The 15,619-nt window shown below is 67.7% G+C and overlaps 2 protein-coding genes across 4 annotated transcripts; one reads left to right on the plus strand and one right to left on the minus strand.

Moving 5' to 3' along the window:
* The first annotated feature begins 43 nt into the window (after window positions 1-43).
* On the plus strand, window positions 44-5,156 carry SIGIRR (single Ig and TIR domain containing). Of its 2 annotated transcripts, none has more exons than XM_065065714.1 (10): window positions 44-208; window positions 2,000-2,120; window positions 2,350-2,536; window positions 2,632-2,762; window positions 2,937-3,077; window positions 3,166-3,309; window positions 3,376-3,478; window positions 3,555-3,705; window positions 4,247-4,427; window positions 4,560-5,156. In XM_065065714.1, exons 1-10 carry the CDS (start codon window positions 74-76, stop codon window positions 4,760-4,762), a joined length of 1,497 nt encoding a protein of 498 aa, XP_064921786.1. In that variant the 5' UTR covers window positions 44-73; the 3' UTR covers window positions 4,763-5,156. The 2 variants fall into 2 exon arrangements, with proteins under 2 accessions (XP_064921786.1, XP_064921787.1); XM_065065715.1 differs by having other exon boundaries at window positions 75-204.
* Window positions 5,157-5,397: 241 nt separating this feature from the next.
* PKP3 (plakophilin 3) lies at window positions 5,398-15,517 on the minus strand. 2 transcript variants are annotated; one of them, XM_065065696.1, is made up of 14 exons: window positions 15,359-15,517; window positions 12,450-12,636; window positions 11,471-11,547; window positions 10,573-11,291; window positions 10,068-10,191; window positions 9,745-9,949; window positions 9,332-9,506; window positions 8,953-9,070; window positions 8,542-8,706; window positions 8,028-8,213; window positions 7,380-7,533; window positions 7,037-7,229; window positions 6,847-6,934; window positions 5,398-6,471 (listed from the first exon to the last, which is right to left on the minus strand). In XM_065065696.1, exons 1-14 carry the CDS (start codon window positions 15,395-15,397, stop codon window positions 6,436-6,438), a joined length of 2,466 nt encoding a protein of 821 aa, XP_064921768.1. In that variant the 5' UTR covers window positions 15,398-15,517; the 3' UTR covers window positions 5,398-6,435. The 2 variants fall into 2 exon arrangements, with proteins under 2 accessions (XP_064921768.1, XP_064921767.1); XM_065065695.1 differs by lacking the exon at window positions 15,359-15,517 and having other exon boundaries at window positions 12,450-15,335.
* Between the last annotated feature and the right edge of the window lie 102 nt (window positions 15,518-15,619).

Consider the following 15,619-nt stretch of genomic DNA (forward strand, 5'->3'; position numbering starts at 1 on the left):
CGAGCGGGGCCGGCCGAGCCCTCCCGCGGGTGGGGGCGCGGAGCGGGCGGGGCAGCGGCGGAACGGGACGGGAATGAACACGGCCTTTCGAAAACAGGGAAAACCAAGCACCGAGCCGGCGGGTCGGGTCGGGTCGGGTCGGGTCGGCCGGAGCGGCGCGGGAGGAGGCGGCTGCTGGGGAGCCCGTGGCGCCGGGAGCGCTCCGCAGGTAACGCGGTTCTGCTCCGCTCCCCATTCCACTCGATGCCGCTTCAGGCTCGCAGGGTTCTGGCAGGGTTCCGGCAGGGTTCCGGCAGGGTTCCACAGGGTTTTGGCAGGGTTCCGGCAGGGTTCCAGCAGGATTCCAGCAGGGTTTCGGCAGGGTTCCAGCAGAGTTCTGGCAGGGTTCCGGCCTCTCCCCACATGCATGCTGCTCCCCTCTGCTCCCCAGCCCCACTCAGCCCCCCAGAACCCCAACCTGCACCCCCCCTGCCCTCCCCACCATTCCCATTCCTGGGGATGCTGCAGCCCAACCATCACCCACCACCGCCTGGTATCTGCACCATCCTCTGCTGCAGTCGGAGCAACAACCAGGGTGTCCCCAGCCCTGACATGTAGAAAGTAATACCCTCGGGTGCCCACCACCATACTGTGCCCCGGAGCCTGCCCATGGCCAGCCTGCAGGCTGGCCGGGCTTCCTTATTTCCAGCTATCCAAATGAAAATACTTATGAGCGACCCACCCGGGCAGGACCAAATGTCTGAGAACGGAGAACAGCATGTCCCCATGGGCACAGGCCCCTCACCACCCCAGTGTCGCGTCTCCCATCCCTTCCCCTGTGAACGCTGTCTCATCCCCATCCCCTGCTCTCTCGTCCCTGCTGGGAGAAACACAGTTAATACTTCAGGTATAAATCCTTTCCAGCTGCTCAATCGGAACGTGCTGTCAGCGTCCCCGCGTACCTTGACCCACAGTGTCACCCCACGCCTGGCACCGAGCGGCCGTGCCGAATGGAGCGGAGTGTCCCTGCAGCCCAGCAGCGCTGGGACGTCCCTCCCGGTCACAGCAGCACCAGTGCAGTTCTTGCAGGGCCCGGCCGGCCCCAGCAGCTCCGCACCCACCCAAAACCAGTTTGCAGCGCAGAGCGCCAAGAGGCAGCCGGAGAGGCTTTGAGCCCGGCCCAGCCCTTCTGCTGGATGTGGTCATGGTGGCGCTGCCTCTCGGGAGCACCGGGACCGTGACGTCCTTGTTGTTCCCACACCGTCCCCAGAGGACACAGCACCCGCACTGAGGGCTCTGTGGGTGCTGGGGTCAGAGGAGCCACTTGGCCGTGTGCTGCCCCTGCCCCTTTCCACGCTGTGGTTCACCGGTGGGGTGCGGTGTCCTCCCGGGACCCCTCTTCCCGCGGGGTATCACAGTGGCACGGCCGATGGCACAACACCAGCAGGGGAACAGTGCCGCCGGTCCCCCACACTGTCCCCACGCTGAGTGTCCCAGCACGGAGCCCCACACCAGTCTGTGTCGCTATAAATAAACCACCCCCCTGCTTAATTAGTGATGTCCAGGGGCAGGTGAGGCTGGGGGCAGCCCCACAGCCCCCACGGGTGCTGGCAGCTTGAGGGGTCCCACTGAGCCCCATGGGTGCTCACTGTGGTGTCACCAGGAGCTGTCGCACCAAAGCCCCCACAGCTGAGCTGTGACCGCAGCTCGTGTCCCCTCGCTGGCTGCTGGCTTGAGCCAAAGCCACGTTTTTAATGTCCTACAGACCCAGTTGGTCATTAATCGCCTTCTGCTCATAAATTCAAGGTGGGGACAGCCAGGCTGCGAGCCAGTGCTTTGTGGGGAGGGCAGGTGACACAGTGCCACCAAGCACGAGCAGGACACGGTGTGGCTTTGCCCTGAGAGCACTTGCTGTCCCCCAACCCGAGAGGCTGGGGGAAGTGATGGGGAGCGGTGGGGACCCCGCGGCCCCCATGCCAGCCCAGCCGGGGCTCACAGAGCCGTCTGTGCCCTGTCCCAGGCCCAGCCCCGTGCAGAGGCGGGTGGACTTTGTCCCCGGAAGGCGCCGGGACGCGGGGCCCTCCCGGGTGCCCACGGTGATGCCGGCAGCTCCCCGCTCACACCAGAGCCCACCATGGCAGGTAAGCTGAAAACCAAACTTTCACCCGTTTCCAGCTGGGAAGGACCCAAAGCTCCAGTTCGCCCCGCAGGGTGAGCGAGGGTCCGTCCCAGCCCCCAAAACCAGCTAAGCCTGTTGTGATCAGCCGCTTGCTGCCAGACCCCCCGCAGAGCTCGCTTTTCTGGGGAAGCCCATCCAGCCGGGAGCTGGATCAGCTGCCCCAGCCGACCCCCTTCCCGCTGTGCCCCCAGACCTCTGCAGCGTGTCCCCCACGTTCCTCGTCCCGGCCACCAACGAGACGCGGGAGCTGGCGCTGGGGACGCGGGTGACGCTGAACTGCACGGTGCGCTGGGCCAGCGCCGAGCCCTGCGAGCCCGTCCCTGCCTGGAGCAAGGACGGGCAGTGGCTGGGCAGCGGCAGCAGCCAGGACAGCACCTGGTGAGGAGCCTGGCGAATGTCTGTCTGTCCATCTGTCTGTCCGTCGAGGCAGATCACGGCATGGCCCGACCCATGGCCACCCCATCTCCCCCCAGGCTTGGCCAAAACGCCTCAGAGCGGCTCCTGGCCAGCGTGCTGCAGCTCAACCTCACGCAGGACAGCGACTTCGGGGTGTTTGCCTGCTGGGTCAGCAATGCCACGGCCACCTTCACCCTGCGGCGAGAGGGTAGGGACGTGCTGGGGACAGAGACGGGACACCTGCTGCCTGGGGCACGAGTGGCAGCCCCGTGGGGACTGTCACTGCCTCTGGGCAGCGCATCGCGGTGCAGCCCTACCCCAAACCCATTAAACCTGTGCCAAGGCCAAGGGCCACACTCACTGTCCCCCCGCGGTCCCGCAGAGGTGGCCGGGCACGTGTCGGCGGTGCTGGCTGCGCTCCTGGTCCTGGCGCTCCTGGTGCTCCTGGCCGGGCTCTACGTGCGGTGCCGCCTGACCCTGCGGCTCTGGTACCGCAACCGCTACGGCGAGCTGGAGCTCAACGGTGAGCAGCCGAGGGGGCTCAGAGGGGCGTCCCCCTCGGAAACAGCCTCCTCCCGGTGTCACACCCCTGTCCCCACGGCTGTCCCCAGACGGGAAGCTATACGATGCCTACGTGTCCCACGCCGGCGCCCCGGATGACCGCAAGTTCGTTCACTTCATCATGAAGCCGCAGCTGGAGAACCGCTACGGCTACAAGCTGTTCCTGGACGAGCAAACCATCCTGCCCAATGCAGGTGGGGCTGGACCCAGGGGGTCGGACGGGGTGTGACACCAAATCCCTGACACCCCTTTGCTTGCAGAGCCCTCAGCAGACCTGATCATGAACGTGAGCCGGTGCCGGCGCCTGATCGTCGTCCTCTCGGTCGCATACCTACAGCAGGACTGGTGCAACAGCAGCTTCAGGTGGGTGCAGCTCCCGCCCGCACCGGGGAGAGGGGCCGCGGGGCCGGCACCAGCCCACCGTGTCCCTCCCTCGCAGGGAAGGGCTCTGGAGGCTGCTGGAGCTCTCCAGGAAACCCATCTTCATCATCTTCGAGAGCCAGTACCGGGAGATCGCCCACCCCGCCATCAGCCTGCTGCGGCAGCACCGCGGCGCCGTGACCCTGCTGGTGTGGCGAGCCGGCTCCATGGTGAGAGCTGAGCAAACCCTGTCCCGCTGGCACCCCCTTTCCATCCCCGGCACCCCCTTTCCATCCCAGCACCCCCATTTCCATCCCAGCACCCCAGGTTGTGTCAGCCTCCCCGCAATGCGCTGGGGCTGCTCCTCAGGCTCCTACAAAGCAGGCTGGGGCACTTGTCTTTAGGAGGCACTGTTTTCAAAAATCCAACCAAAACAGCCCTGGCTCGGGGTGCTCGCTCCCCAAACCCGCGTGCCTAGGAGCCCCAGCCGAGCGGCGAAGCTTTGGCCCGCAGCTGCTCCGGCCATTTTGGGGCCGGGCGGGGAGCCGGAGCTCGGGAGCGTCCCGGCAGGTCGAGCCGGTTCCTCTGCCGGTGCACGGGCACGCTGCCATGCCGGGAGTGCTGCCACGCCGGGAGCGCAGCCCGAGCCTTGGCCCAGAGCCCGGCGCTGGGGAGGGTCAACTGAGACCCACAGAGCGCCCCCAGCCCCACAGAGCCCCCCCAGCCCCACTCGGCTGCCCGGGGTCCCCACGCAGCTCCTCGCCCCTGCAGACACCCTCGTCAGACTTCTGGAAGGAGCTGTGCCTGGCCCTGCCGCGCAAGGTGTCCTTCCCGGGGACCGTGGGGGACCCGCAGACGCAGCTGCAGGAGGACAAGGACCCCATGCTGATCCTGCACAGCAGCTACCTGGACAGCGCTGGGGACCTGCACCCAGACGGAGACCTCGGCACAGGTCCTTGTCCCCTGCACCTTCTCCGGATGTGCGCGGGAGGTCACCTCTGGGCTCCACGTCACCCTCCTGTGGCAGGCAGGACGGGTTTGGCCCCTTCCCCACCACTCACACCCGCCTCCCTGCTCCCCGCAGGCCTCCGAGGGTGGGGGTTCAGGAGCCCCAAGCCCCCCCGCATCGGTGGCCCCGGCACTGCAGTGGCCGCGGGTGCCGGCGCAGTGGAGGACACACAGCCCAGGGACAGGCAGAGACCTGAGATCGACGTCTCGGACCTGGGATCACGCAACTACGGCGCCCGCACAGACTTCTACTGCCTGGTGACAGAGGATGACATCTGAGCGGGGCCAGGAAGGGCAGCGTCCCCCTCCCCACGGGGCCGCAGGGACACAGGGCACGGCCAGAGGAGCCCGGGCTGTGCGGTGCGACCAAAGCCAGGGTCTCGGTGGAAGGACAGGAGCTGGCTCCTTCGGGCAGCTCGCTCTGCGCTGGAAAACCAGCACCAGGGTCAGCCCGGCCCCTAGTGCCAGGGCACCCTTGGGTGCTGGCCCCCTCCCTCACCATGGGCGGCAGGGACATGTGTCCCATCTGACGGACACACGCTGGGATGGGGGATGCTCCCCGAGAAGCGCCATGTTCCTGCCCCATCCCAGGGGCTGGGAAACACCCGGCGGGGGGGCTGCGGCATGCTGTGCCCTCCCAGAGCCCCCCAGCAATAAAACGCTGCTGCACCCAGCGAGTCTGGTCCAGCTGCAGGGACCTGGGTGCCACCGGTGTGTCCGTCCCCACCCTGGGCAGGGGGGCTGGCAGCGCTCTGCTGCGTCCTGTCCCCCGACAGCTGTTCCTGTGACAGTGTCCCCGCCATGCTGGCCCGGAGCAGCGCCCAGTCACGGTGAGCGCGGTGTCACCGCAGCGTGAGCCCCACTGCACACCTGTGTCCCCTCCCGTGTGCCCGTCAAGCACAGGGACAGGTGGGCACGTTCAAGGCCTTTATTTCAAGGATGCTCAGGGAATTTGTACACGGAGAGCTGGGGGACGAACACACCATGACACCCCCGTGCCGTCACACTGCGGGGGCCGCCCCAGCCCTGGATGCGGCCCCTCTGCCAGCGCTGCCTGGCGTCCCCCCCACCCCCTGTAACTACTCAACCTCATTTCCCGAAAGGGGTGCAATGACCTCAAGCACAGGGATGCCCCCAGCACCAAACCCGCTGGCAAAGCGAAGCCACCTGCAGCCCCCAGCCCCGCTGCTGCCGTGCAGGGAGAGCACCGGGCACCAGGGACATCTTGCCACACGCTGGTGACACTGCCCAGCACACACCAGCGCTGGCCCTGCCCCAATGCTGCCCATGCAGCACTGGGGTCCCAGCCTGAGCCCCCCAACCAGGCTGTACAGGGACAATCCCCGCGGGGTGCAGGGTTGGGGACAGTCCCACAGGGTGCATGGCTGGGGACAGTCCCGGGGGGCGCACGGCTGGGGACAGTGCAGCTCCGAGGTCCCCCGGCCCCTGGCAGCAGGGGCACAGCCTCAGCCACCCCCTCACAGCCACCCCGCAAAACCCTGGGCAGCCTCCCCTGACCTCCCACCCCCTGAGGTCTGCGCAGCCCTGTCCCCCCACCCGGGGCAGAGCAGGGACAGCCCACGGCGCACCCTGCATCCCCAGCACCCCGTGTGCGCAGTTCGGGGTGTCCCCAGCAGCACAGCTTTGCAGGACCCCCCCAATGCTCCTGCCCTGCCCCGAGACAAGCCGAGCTTTGCAGCAGCTTCTAGGAACCCCTGAGTGCCACAGGGCTGTCCCCACCAACCAGGGTTCCAGCGGGGCTCCTGGCAGAGCCAAAAGCCGTTGCTGCAGCAGGAGTGTCCCCCACCAGGGAAGGGGACGTGGCGCAGCGGGAGGCACAAGGGACGCGGTGAGGACTACGCTATGGAGCGGGTTGGGCGACGAGCGGTGTCCTGGGGCATGGCCGGCAGCAGGAGCATCTGGGGGTCAGGATGGGCAGCCCGGGGGTGTCCTCACAGGCCCAGGAAGTCCTCCTTGCGGTACCCCTTCTGCAGGGACACAGGTCACTGTCATGCCGGGGACACCAGCACTGGCTCTCCCGCCCGAGGACACCCCCACCATGCTGGGCACTGGGAATGCCAACACAAACCCGCCCTGGTACAGACAGGGCCACACTGTCCCCATTTTGGGCACATGACTGTCCCCACCCCACTGGCGCAGGTGTCACCAGAGGGATGATGCTCTGGGGACATCCCCAGACCTCCAGGAGCGGGGCGTGTGGAGTCGGGGCATTTCAGGCAGCACTTGGGCAATGCGGCTGGTGGGGCGAAGCCCCTGGCCCTGACTCCGCTGGGATCCACCCTTGGGATCTACCCCAGGATCCACCCCCGGGTCCCAGCGGCAGGGGAGCTCGGGGTACGTACCATCTTGAAGTCGCGGTGCAGCTTGGTGTACTGCCACATGTTGCCCAGGAGGCTGGCCGCTGCTCTGGAGGACTTCTCGTTGTCCGAGCTGGGAGAGGGACGGCACAGTGAGTTCTGGGTGCCGCTGGGTATGGGGGCTGCCCAAGGATGTCACCCAGCGGGGCCGGGAGGGTACACAGAGAGCTCCCACCTGTCCCTTCTCTTCTTGATGTAGAAGAGCTTCCTCAGGCCATCAAAGTAGACGATGTCGCGGGCGGCCATGGGACTCTCCACCACCAGGTTGTTGAGCACCGCGATGATGTTGACGATGACATCGGCAGGTGGTGCCTTGTCCCCCACGCTCCCCGGCAGCTTCTCGATCAAGTGGCTGACCACCTTGGTGGCTGGGGGGCAAAGGCATCACATCAGGGCTGGCGGCCAGAGCCAGGGGACAGGCAGCAGCCTGGGGATGAACCTCACAGCCTCCTGGGGCAATGGGGGGACAGAGGGTGTCCCCGGTGCTGCCCCCGCAGTCCCGGTCCCCGGGCACTCACACATCTCGTCCTTGTTGCGCGCATGGCGGGACAGGTTGCGGATGAGCCCGGTGAGGGAGCGGAGCTGGTGGTGGTCGGCGGTGCGGACGCGGTCCAGCACGGGGTTCAGGATGCGCTCCTGCTCCAGCGCCAGCCGGCTCAGCACACCTGCCCACTGCCAAGAGACACCCGCTTGGGGACACTGCTGGGACCACAGGCCACCTCCTCCCGCCCCATCCACCTCCTCCTCCTGGTCAGGGTGACCCAAGCCCATGGCAGACCCCAGGGAACGGCAGGAGATGTGCTGGGGAGGGTCAGTGGGACATGAGAAAAAGGTTCTTCCCCCAGAGGTGCCGGACACTGAACAGGCGCCCCAGGGAGGTGTCACGGCCCCAGCCTGACAGGATTCAAGAAGTATTTGCACAACACCCTCAGACACACGGTGTGAACTGTGGGGCTGTCCTGTGCAGGGACAGGAGTTGAACTCCATGACCCTTGTGGGTCTCTTCCAACTCAAGGCACTCTATGACTCTCTGCCCAGGTGGGGAGCAGCACAATGGCCACGTTCCCACCCAGGGCAGGTTGGGACCAGCCCCCGGGCACGGCTGTGCCTGCCCAGCTGGTGGGGACATCCCGGAGGACAGGCCAAGGCCAGGGACGCCCCCTCACCCTGCGGTCCCCGGCAGTGATGTTCTGCAGGGCGCCCGAGGCCGCCTCGGTGGTGTGCTTGTTGAGCTCGCAGCGCTGCAGCAGCCGGTTGTAGATGCCGACGATCTGCGGGTTCCAGAGCCACTCCATGCCCTTGGGGTCCTTGGAGACCTCCGTGAAGGTGACGATGTCTGCGTTCAGGTAGTGCTGGGGTGGAGACAGCACGGTTAGGCTGGTCAGGGGTGTCCCCTCTGCAGCACCCTTCGTTGCTGGTGTCCCCTCGTCCCCCCGTCCCTGGGCTCAGTGCTGGGCAGCTCCAGGCAGGTCACCCCGGCTGCGTCACACCCCGTGGCACAGCAAAGTGGGGTTCAGCACCCTGATTCACCCTCCGCTGAGCTCACCCATGTGTCTCACCCATCAGCCAGGGCCGGTGTCCACCTCCGCCCCAGCATCACCTCCGCGCCAGCCGCTGCCCAACGCCAGCCCCACCCTGGTGACACGGCCATGACGGTGCCCACCCCTCCCAGCTGCTCACCTCCCGCGCTTTCTTGCTCTGGGGGCTGAAGCAGCCCACCAGCTCGCCGGTCACCATGCCGCCGTTGCGCCGGTGGCCCTCCAGCCGCTGCAGGGAGGACGGGGGCATCTCGTCGTACAGGCGGTACGAGAGGTTGCGCAGGACACAGACGGCGTTCTCCACGCTCTGCGGGGAAACGTGGGGCAGGGGGTCAGTCCTTGTGCCGCCTGCCAGGGCATCTCCAGCTGGCACGTCCCCTGGGCCTCTGTGGCCAGAGCCACGCTGGTGACACCGGCAGTGGGTGCCCCACTGTGCCAGTAAGCCCAGAAGGGGCCAGACTGGTTTTCCCACTGTCACCTCGAGATGTGCCTTTGCACCACAATGCTGCAGGAGGGAGGGAGCAGCACCCAGACCCCCAGCTCCCAGGCTCACCTTGTCCTCGGACTTGCCCACCTCCAGGGAGCTGTTGACGTAGTGGATCATGGCGTCCACCAGCCCGTGGCACTCGCGCATCTTCTGCCGGGTCTGCTGGCTGGCGGAGCTGAGGTTCCTGCGCGGGGAACGTGGGCACATCATGGTGAGAAAGGGCTGCCCCACAACCACCCCCTGCCCCTGGGCACCGCCACAGGGAACCCCTGTCCCGTGAGGCCAACCAGGCTTTGCCTTGGTGCACGAGTGCTGCAAGGGATGGGAACCCCAGAAACGAGCCCTGGGACCTCACTCCCCACATCTGCAGCACAGGATGGGGTCTCTTCCTCCCCCCAAAACTTCACCCACAGCAGGAGGGCTGGTGCTGGCCCAGAGCAGGTACCTGAGGAAGCCCGTGGAGTTGTAGAAGATCTCCGCCTCTGAGGGGTTCTGCTGGATGACACCCGAGCCCCCCAGCCCAGAGAGGGGCACCAGGACCGTGTCCGTGAGCTGCTCCAGCGTGTCCCGGGCCAGGCGGTCCTTCAGGTTGTCACTGGAGGAGAGGTTCCACAGGATCCCTGCGCAGAGGGGACCCTCAGGCTCAGCATGGTTGGGGTGCACATCCACCCCACCCACCTCACAGAGGGTTCGTGCCGACCCCCGCAGCCAGGAGCAGCCACGGGACAGGGTGAGTAACAATGGCACAAAATGCTCACCCCCGTGGAGCGCCACCCCAGCTTTACTCATGGGGCGGGGGGACCAACGTGCCCCTCCTAGGGGAGGAGGACCCCTGCCCAGCCCGCCACCGTCCCCGACCTGTGACATTCTTGCGGAGCTCGTCATCGGGCTCCCGCAGCGTCCTCATGAGCTCGTAGATGCCGTTCTCCTCCACCAGCGCCAGCTTGTTCTCGGCGTTGTCGTAGATGAGGTTGCGCATGGCGCCGGTGGCATGGCGCTGCACCTCCTGGTTGGGGCTGTTGAACAGCTTCACCAGCTTGGGCATGGCCTGGAGGCTGCGGGCCTGGGGGGACAGCCCGGCGCGTTGGGAACCCGGCTGGGGCTCCTGCGCCTCCCCCGCCCCCCGGTGTTCCCCACGGCAGGGGGGCTGGGACAGCCCTTCCCCTCGCTCCGGTGCTCACCTGCTTCTTGGCGTTGCCGTCGCTGTAGCACTTGTGCTGGAGGTAGGCGGCACCGAGGACCTGCAGGTTGGGGTCGCTGGCGATCAGGTACTTCACTGCCGAGGGCAGGTCGATGTCGTCGAACCTGGGAGCCACGGGAGGTGAGGGACAGCCCAGGCAGAGCCCCCCAGGGCTCCTCCACCACGTCCTGCCTCTTGAGGGGACCCCCCAACCTGCCTTCCTCCCCACCAGCACCCCTGGGGCACAGGACAACAGACCCGGCTGAATCTTCTGCCCTTGTGCCCCAGGATGTGCCACAGGCCACATGCGGGACAAGCTTGGGGGTCAGCCCACACCATGGTCCATCACTATGGGGCCAAATTGTGCCCACTGTCTCACCCCTCCTCCCGCACCCCTTGCAGCAAGGGAACACCAGACAAGAGATGGGGGTTCTGCCCTCAAACCGGCCAAGTGACCTGGGTAGGGACAAGGCCAGGCGGTGGCAGAGCAGCTCGGTGGCACTCACCCTCCCGAGTGGCGGCCGAGCAGCGTGCCGTGCCCGTTGTACAGCTCCATGGCGCGCTGGTCCTGCAGCCGCTGGCCCGACTCGGCCAGGCTGCGCACGGAGGGGGCGCGGGAGCTGCCGTGCTCCCCCAGCCCCAGGTAGGAGCCGCCCATGCCCGCCGCGGCGCTGCCGAAGGAGCCGGCGCTCAGCCGCGAGCGGTTGTTGCTCTGGAAGCGCTGCAGCGTGCGCATGGCGGGCGCGCGGATGGTGCGGCTCTGCGCCACCTCGCTGCCCTCCAGCCACTCGGACGGGGCCTTGGCGGCCGAGCCGGCGCTCAGCTGCCTCTCGAAGGTGTAGGAGCGGGCGAAGCCGCCGTTGCCTTGGCTTTTGTAGAGGGGCCGGTGCCCCAGCGGGTCCAGCTGCTCTGAGATGACACTATAGCGGTCATCGGCCATGGCGGGGGGCGGCAGTGGCCCGTCGGCCAGGCGCAGCGAGCGCAGCGAGAGCGTGTCAAAGTTCTGCCGGGGCCGGTAGTTGCGCTCGTGGAAGGAGCTGGGCCGCGGGGAGGTGCTGGTGGCCGGGGACACGGCATAGCCGGGGCCGTAGCCGCGGCCCTGTGCCAGGCCCCCGTTGCTGATGGTCGCCACCCGCTTGTGCGAGGTGAGGTCCACAGCCGAGCGCGAGGACCAGCCGCCGCCCTTCAGGGTGCCAAAATCCTTCTTGGGCAGTGGCTGGTACAGCTGAGGGGAGAACACTGGGTTATGGGGTGCCCACAGCCCTGTTCCCGCTCCCCACTGCAGGGAGAGGGATGGACGGAGTCAAGAGCCTCCCCTGGCGCAACCAAGGCTGCAGCCAGCGGCTGCATCCCTGGCTGCCACGGCGATGGGCACTGGGGTGGGGGACAGCCCCCAGTACGTACCGAGGCTTTGGGGTCCAGACCGTTGCTCTGGGAGCGGGAGCTGAAGGAGGAGTGCAGGGCTGTGCCATACTGACCGCCTGCGGGACCGAGACGGGGTCAACATGAGACCAGGGGGCAAGGGAAGCCCTGACTCATGCCTGGGGACCTGCTTCGGGAGCCATTGCGGTGTCAGTGGCACTGAGGGGACGAGGGAGCAGGAGGACACTGCCTTCGCCTGCCCACTGCCCGCGGGAGCAGGAGCGGCGGCGGCCGAGCTGAGCAGTGGCCTCCCTGCCTTTCATCGTGCCCTGGCGGCGAGGCCACTAATTGCCACCTGGGCGGGGAGGCGGCGGCTCAGCCCTGTCCCCTCTGCCACAGCTGGATCGGCAGCCTGGGCACCCCCCAGAACCGGACCCAGTTCCACCACCCGGGGACGGGAGCCCGACAGGGACCCGGCTACCCCGCTGCACCCCACGCCGCCCTCCTGGGGCCACCGATGGGCACAGGGAGGACGGGGACAGGGAGCGTGACCCACACCCAGGCAGCCCGGGGGTGCCGGGGGTCTGGCAGCCCCGGCCGGGGAAACAGCGCCGCAGCGGGTGAAGCGGCAGGGCGGAGGCCGTGAGCGCAGACGTTAAATGGAGGCGCTTGGAGCCCGGCCAGCGGAGCCGCTCAAAGGCTGGGGAGATGGGGAGGGAATCCACCAGGCGGGAAAAACCTCCCCCCAGCCCAAAGCGGGGTGCAGGGACCCCATAGTGCAAATCACCCCAGGGGTAGGTGGGGAAACTGAGGCATGGCCCCTGAGCAGGGAGAAACGAGCCCATGATGGGGCCGTGTCGCCCCATCCCCGGCGCTGGGGGTGCAGCAGGGGGCTCGGGGTCTCAGCCAGGGTGGGGGTGACCCCCCTGGCCCCAAGCTGGGGCATAACCCAAACCCTGGTGCCAACCGAGGGCTCCCACCGCCCATCCCAACACACGTGCGCGGGGCGCGGGGCGCTCACCTCTGGTGCCGTCGGCGTGGTCGGGGCCGTCGGGGCGGGCAGCCGCCTGTCCCCGCAGCATCATGCGGATGCGGACCTGCTCCTGGACGCGGGCGCTGCGCAGACGCTGGGCCTCAGCCGCCTCCCGGCCCCGGCCGTCCAGCTGCCGGTCCGAGGGCAAGGCCAGCGAGCAGACACCGGCCTCGGGCTGCAGGGCCGACAGCAGGAAGGGGTTGGCGGCGGCGGCGGGGGGCTCCTGCATGGCTGCGGTGCGGCCCAGCCGGCGCGGCCGCCCTGCGCAGGTGAGCGGCGGCGGCTCCCTCGGCCCCAGGGAGGCTCCCGGCACGCCCCGCCGCCGCCACGCCTCGCCGGGAGGGAGGGGACCACACCGAGCACCCGCCGACACCGTCACCAACACCGTGACCGACACGGGCACCCAGGGGCGACCTTGCAGGGACGAGGGTGCGGGGGAGGCGGATGGCCCGGGGGGACCGGGGTGGTCGTACCTGCCGTGAGAGGCACCCCCAGGCAGCCTACCCATTACCCCCCAGAATCCCAGACAACCCCAGCAGTGAGCCCCAGACCTATACATGGCCACAGCAAAGAGCCCCAGATCCCATGTTGTCCCTATGGCAAGACCTGGACCCCCACATGGTCCCACAGAGCAGCCATCTCATTGAGCCCCAGACCTCCACATTGTCCCTTCAATGAGCCCAAGACCCCCAAGCAACCTCCCAGGAGAGCCCCTGACCCCCACACTGACCGTCTGGCAAGCCCCAGACCACCGCATAGCCGCCTGGACCCCCACATTGTCCCTCTGGCTAGAACTGGATCCCCACATGGTCCCCCAGACATCAACATTGTCTCTCTGGCAAGTCCCAGACCCCAGCATGGGCTCCCAGGAGAGCCCCGGACCCCCAGGTGGCCCCACCACTGACCCCAGCCCCGGCAAACCACCCCAGCACAGGGGGCCAGGCTGCCCAAGGGCCAGAGTGGGGGCTAATTGGCGGTAATTACTGGCCTGGCCTTCCCTGCTTTGCTTTTCAAATTAGCCGGGGAATTAAAAAACAACAACAGTAATAAGAAAGAAAAGGGGGTGGCTGAATGCCGGCAGGAAGGAACGCGGTGATTCAGCCCTGCCATGGCACAGGTACTAATTAGGCTTGCCCCGCCCGCCCAGCCACCCCGGGCGACCCCGGCACAGCCGCGTCGGGGGACACCACGTCCCCCAGCCCGCCGTGCCCAGGCCCGGCTGCCGCCACCTCCACGGTGCCGTCCGCACCGCTCCCTCAGCCCGGCTTGCCGGCCGAGCCGCTCGCTGCTGCGCCGAGCTGTGCCCGTCCCCAGCGCTGCCCGCGGCCGTGCCCGGCGGCTCGGCACAGCGACCGCCCGCGCCAGCCGGTGCCGGCCGTTTGAAGGCCAGCGTGGCGACGCGGCCCAGGCAGCGCGACCAGGCTCAGCGCCCGGTGTCACCGCTTGGGACCCGCCTGGCAGCTGCGTCACGGGCTTTGCCAGATGGGGTTTACAACACCCGGCGATGACAACGCCGGGATGGCGTTGACAGTGCCGGGACGTTGATGACAACGCCAGGACGTTGATGACAACGCCGGGATGACTTTTGTGCTTGGTTAGGAGGTGAAAAGGGCGGCTGTCCCCGCGGAATGTGCCACCGTCAGCAGGAGCAGCGGCTGATGCCAGGGCGGGGTGGTGAGAGCTGCGGGCGAGCGTTCTGGGGTGACCGTCCCCGCTTTACTGGCCTCCCCAAACCCCAGTGGGCTGCAGACCTGGTGCCACCATCCCACAGCGCCTGGGGACTGATGCTGGGGGGGACCCACCTCCCCAGTTCCCGGGGTGTCCAAGGACATCACGGGTTTACCAGGAGTGCCCCCTTCGCTTGGGGGTCACACCTGACCCTTTTGGGGTGCAGCACCCAGGGGTAACCCCAAGGCCCCCCCTCTTCTCCCAGCTCAGCACCACCCCCCGGGAGCGTCGGCGGGTGCCCGAGTTTGGCAGCGCTCAGCGGGGCGCTCCCAGCCCGCATGAATCACGGGCTCCCCGCAGGAGCAGGCGGGGAGGGCGGTTCGCTCCCCGTGCAAGCCCGTGCCTGCCCCTTGTCCCCGTGCCAGGCACCAAGGGGTGCAGGGATGGCCCCAGGAGCCCCTCTGTCCCCTCTGGAGTCCCCAGGCCTGCTGGCAGCCTCGCTCCCCCAGGCTCTGCCTCCCTTCCAAGCCCCCGTCCCCCAGCACAACACCACCCTGCAGCTTACAGATGAAAACTGGGGGGTCTTAGCAGAGTTTGGGGGGGTTCAGGCAGGTTTGAGAGAGAAACCGGCAGGACTTGCCTTCTACGTGGGTTGCTAATAGGGGAAGGGGTTGGGTGGGAGCAGGGACGCACCAGAATGCTTAAAAACCAGCAAAGCGTCACACACAAAAAAACCCACAAACATCTGCAGCAAAACAGGGGGATTCCCGAGGGATCTGGCCAGTCAGGGTGACACAGGGTTAAACAAACTTGGCCTGGGGGTCCGTAACGTAGTCACTGACCCCCATCTCCTTCTGTGGGCTGACAGAGCCATGTCCCCAGGGAGACCCCCAGCTCCTGGCTGCATGCTATCCCCTTCCGCCCCTGCGCACCACCGAGTGCCTGTCCCCAAAACCAGGTCCCCAGGGGAGCCCGTGGCTGTCGGTGCCACCAGTGGTTCAAGTGGGGAGTGGCCGCGGCAGCACAGCGCAGCCCGGCCACAGCGCACGTGTGCCAAGAGCCACGCCGGGGAAACTGAGGCACGAGGAGAAACAGAGCTTTGGACGAAGCTGCCGGACCCGCCACCCGTGCTGTCCCTCCCCACGCTGCACGGGGATTGGTGGCAGTTCAGGCGCCACCAGCCTTCCCTGGGGACCCGCGCTGGGGACAGCCCCCCGATGGGCACATACCTGGCTGGGTGGCCCTGGGGGGCCGTTGCCCTGCAGCATCTCCGGGCAGGCGGGTGCACCCCTGGGTGCTGGCGGGTGCACCCCTGGCTGCTGGCGGTGCCCTGGCGCGGGGTGGGCGCTGGCGGCGGGGCGGGCGTGGGACCCGCCCCGGGACCTCGCCCCACCCGTCTCCTCCCCGGGGTGCGATGTGCGCTCCAACCCGCTCCCCTCACAGCCATGCTCAGGATTTCGGGGCTCGGGGCGACCCCGCCAAGCGCCTCA

Source organism: Columba livia, chromosome 5 (assembly GCF_036013475.1).
Source record: "Columba livia isolate bColLiv1 breed racing homer chromosome 5, bColLiv1.pat.W.v2, whole genome shotgun sequence".
Classification (NCBI taxonomy): domain Eukaryota; kingdom Metazoa; phylum Chordata; class Aves; order Columbiformes; family Columbidae; genus Columba; species Columba livia.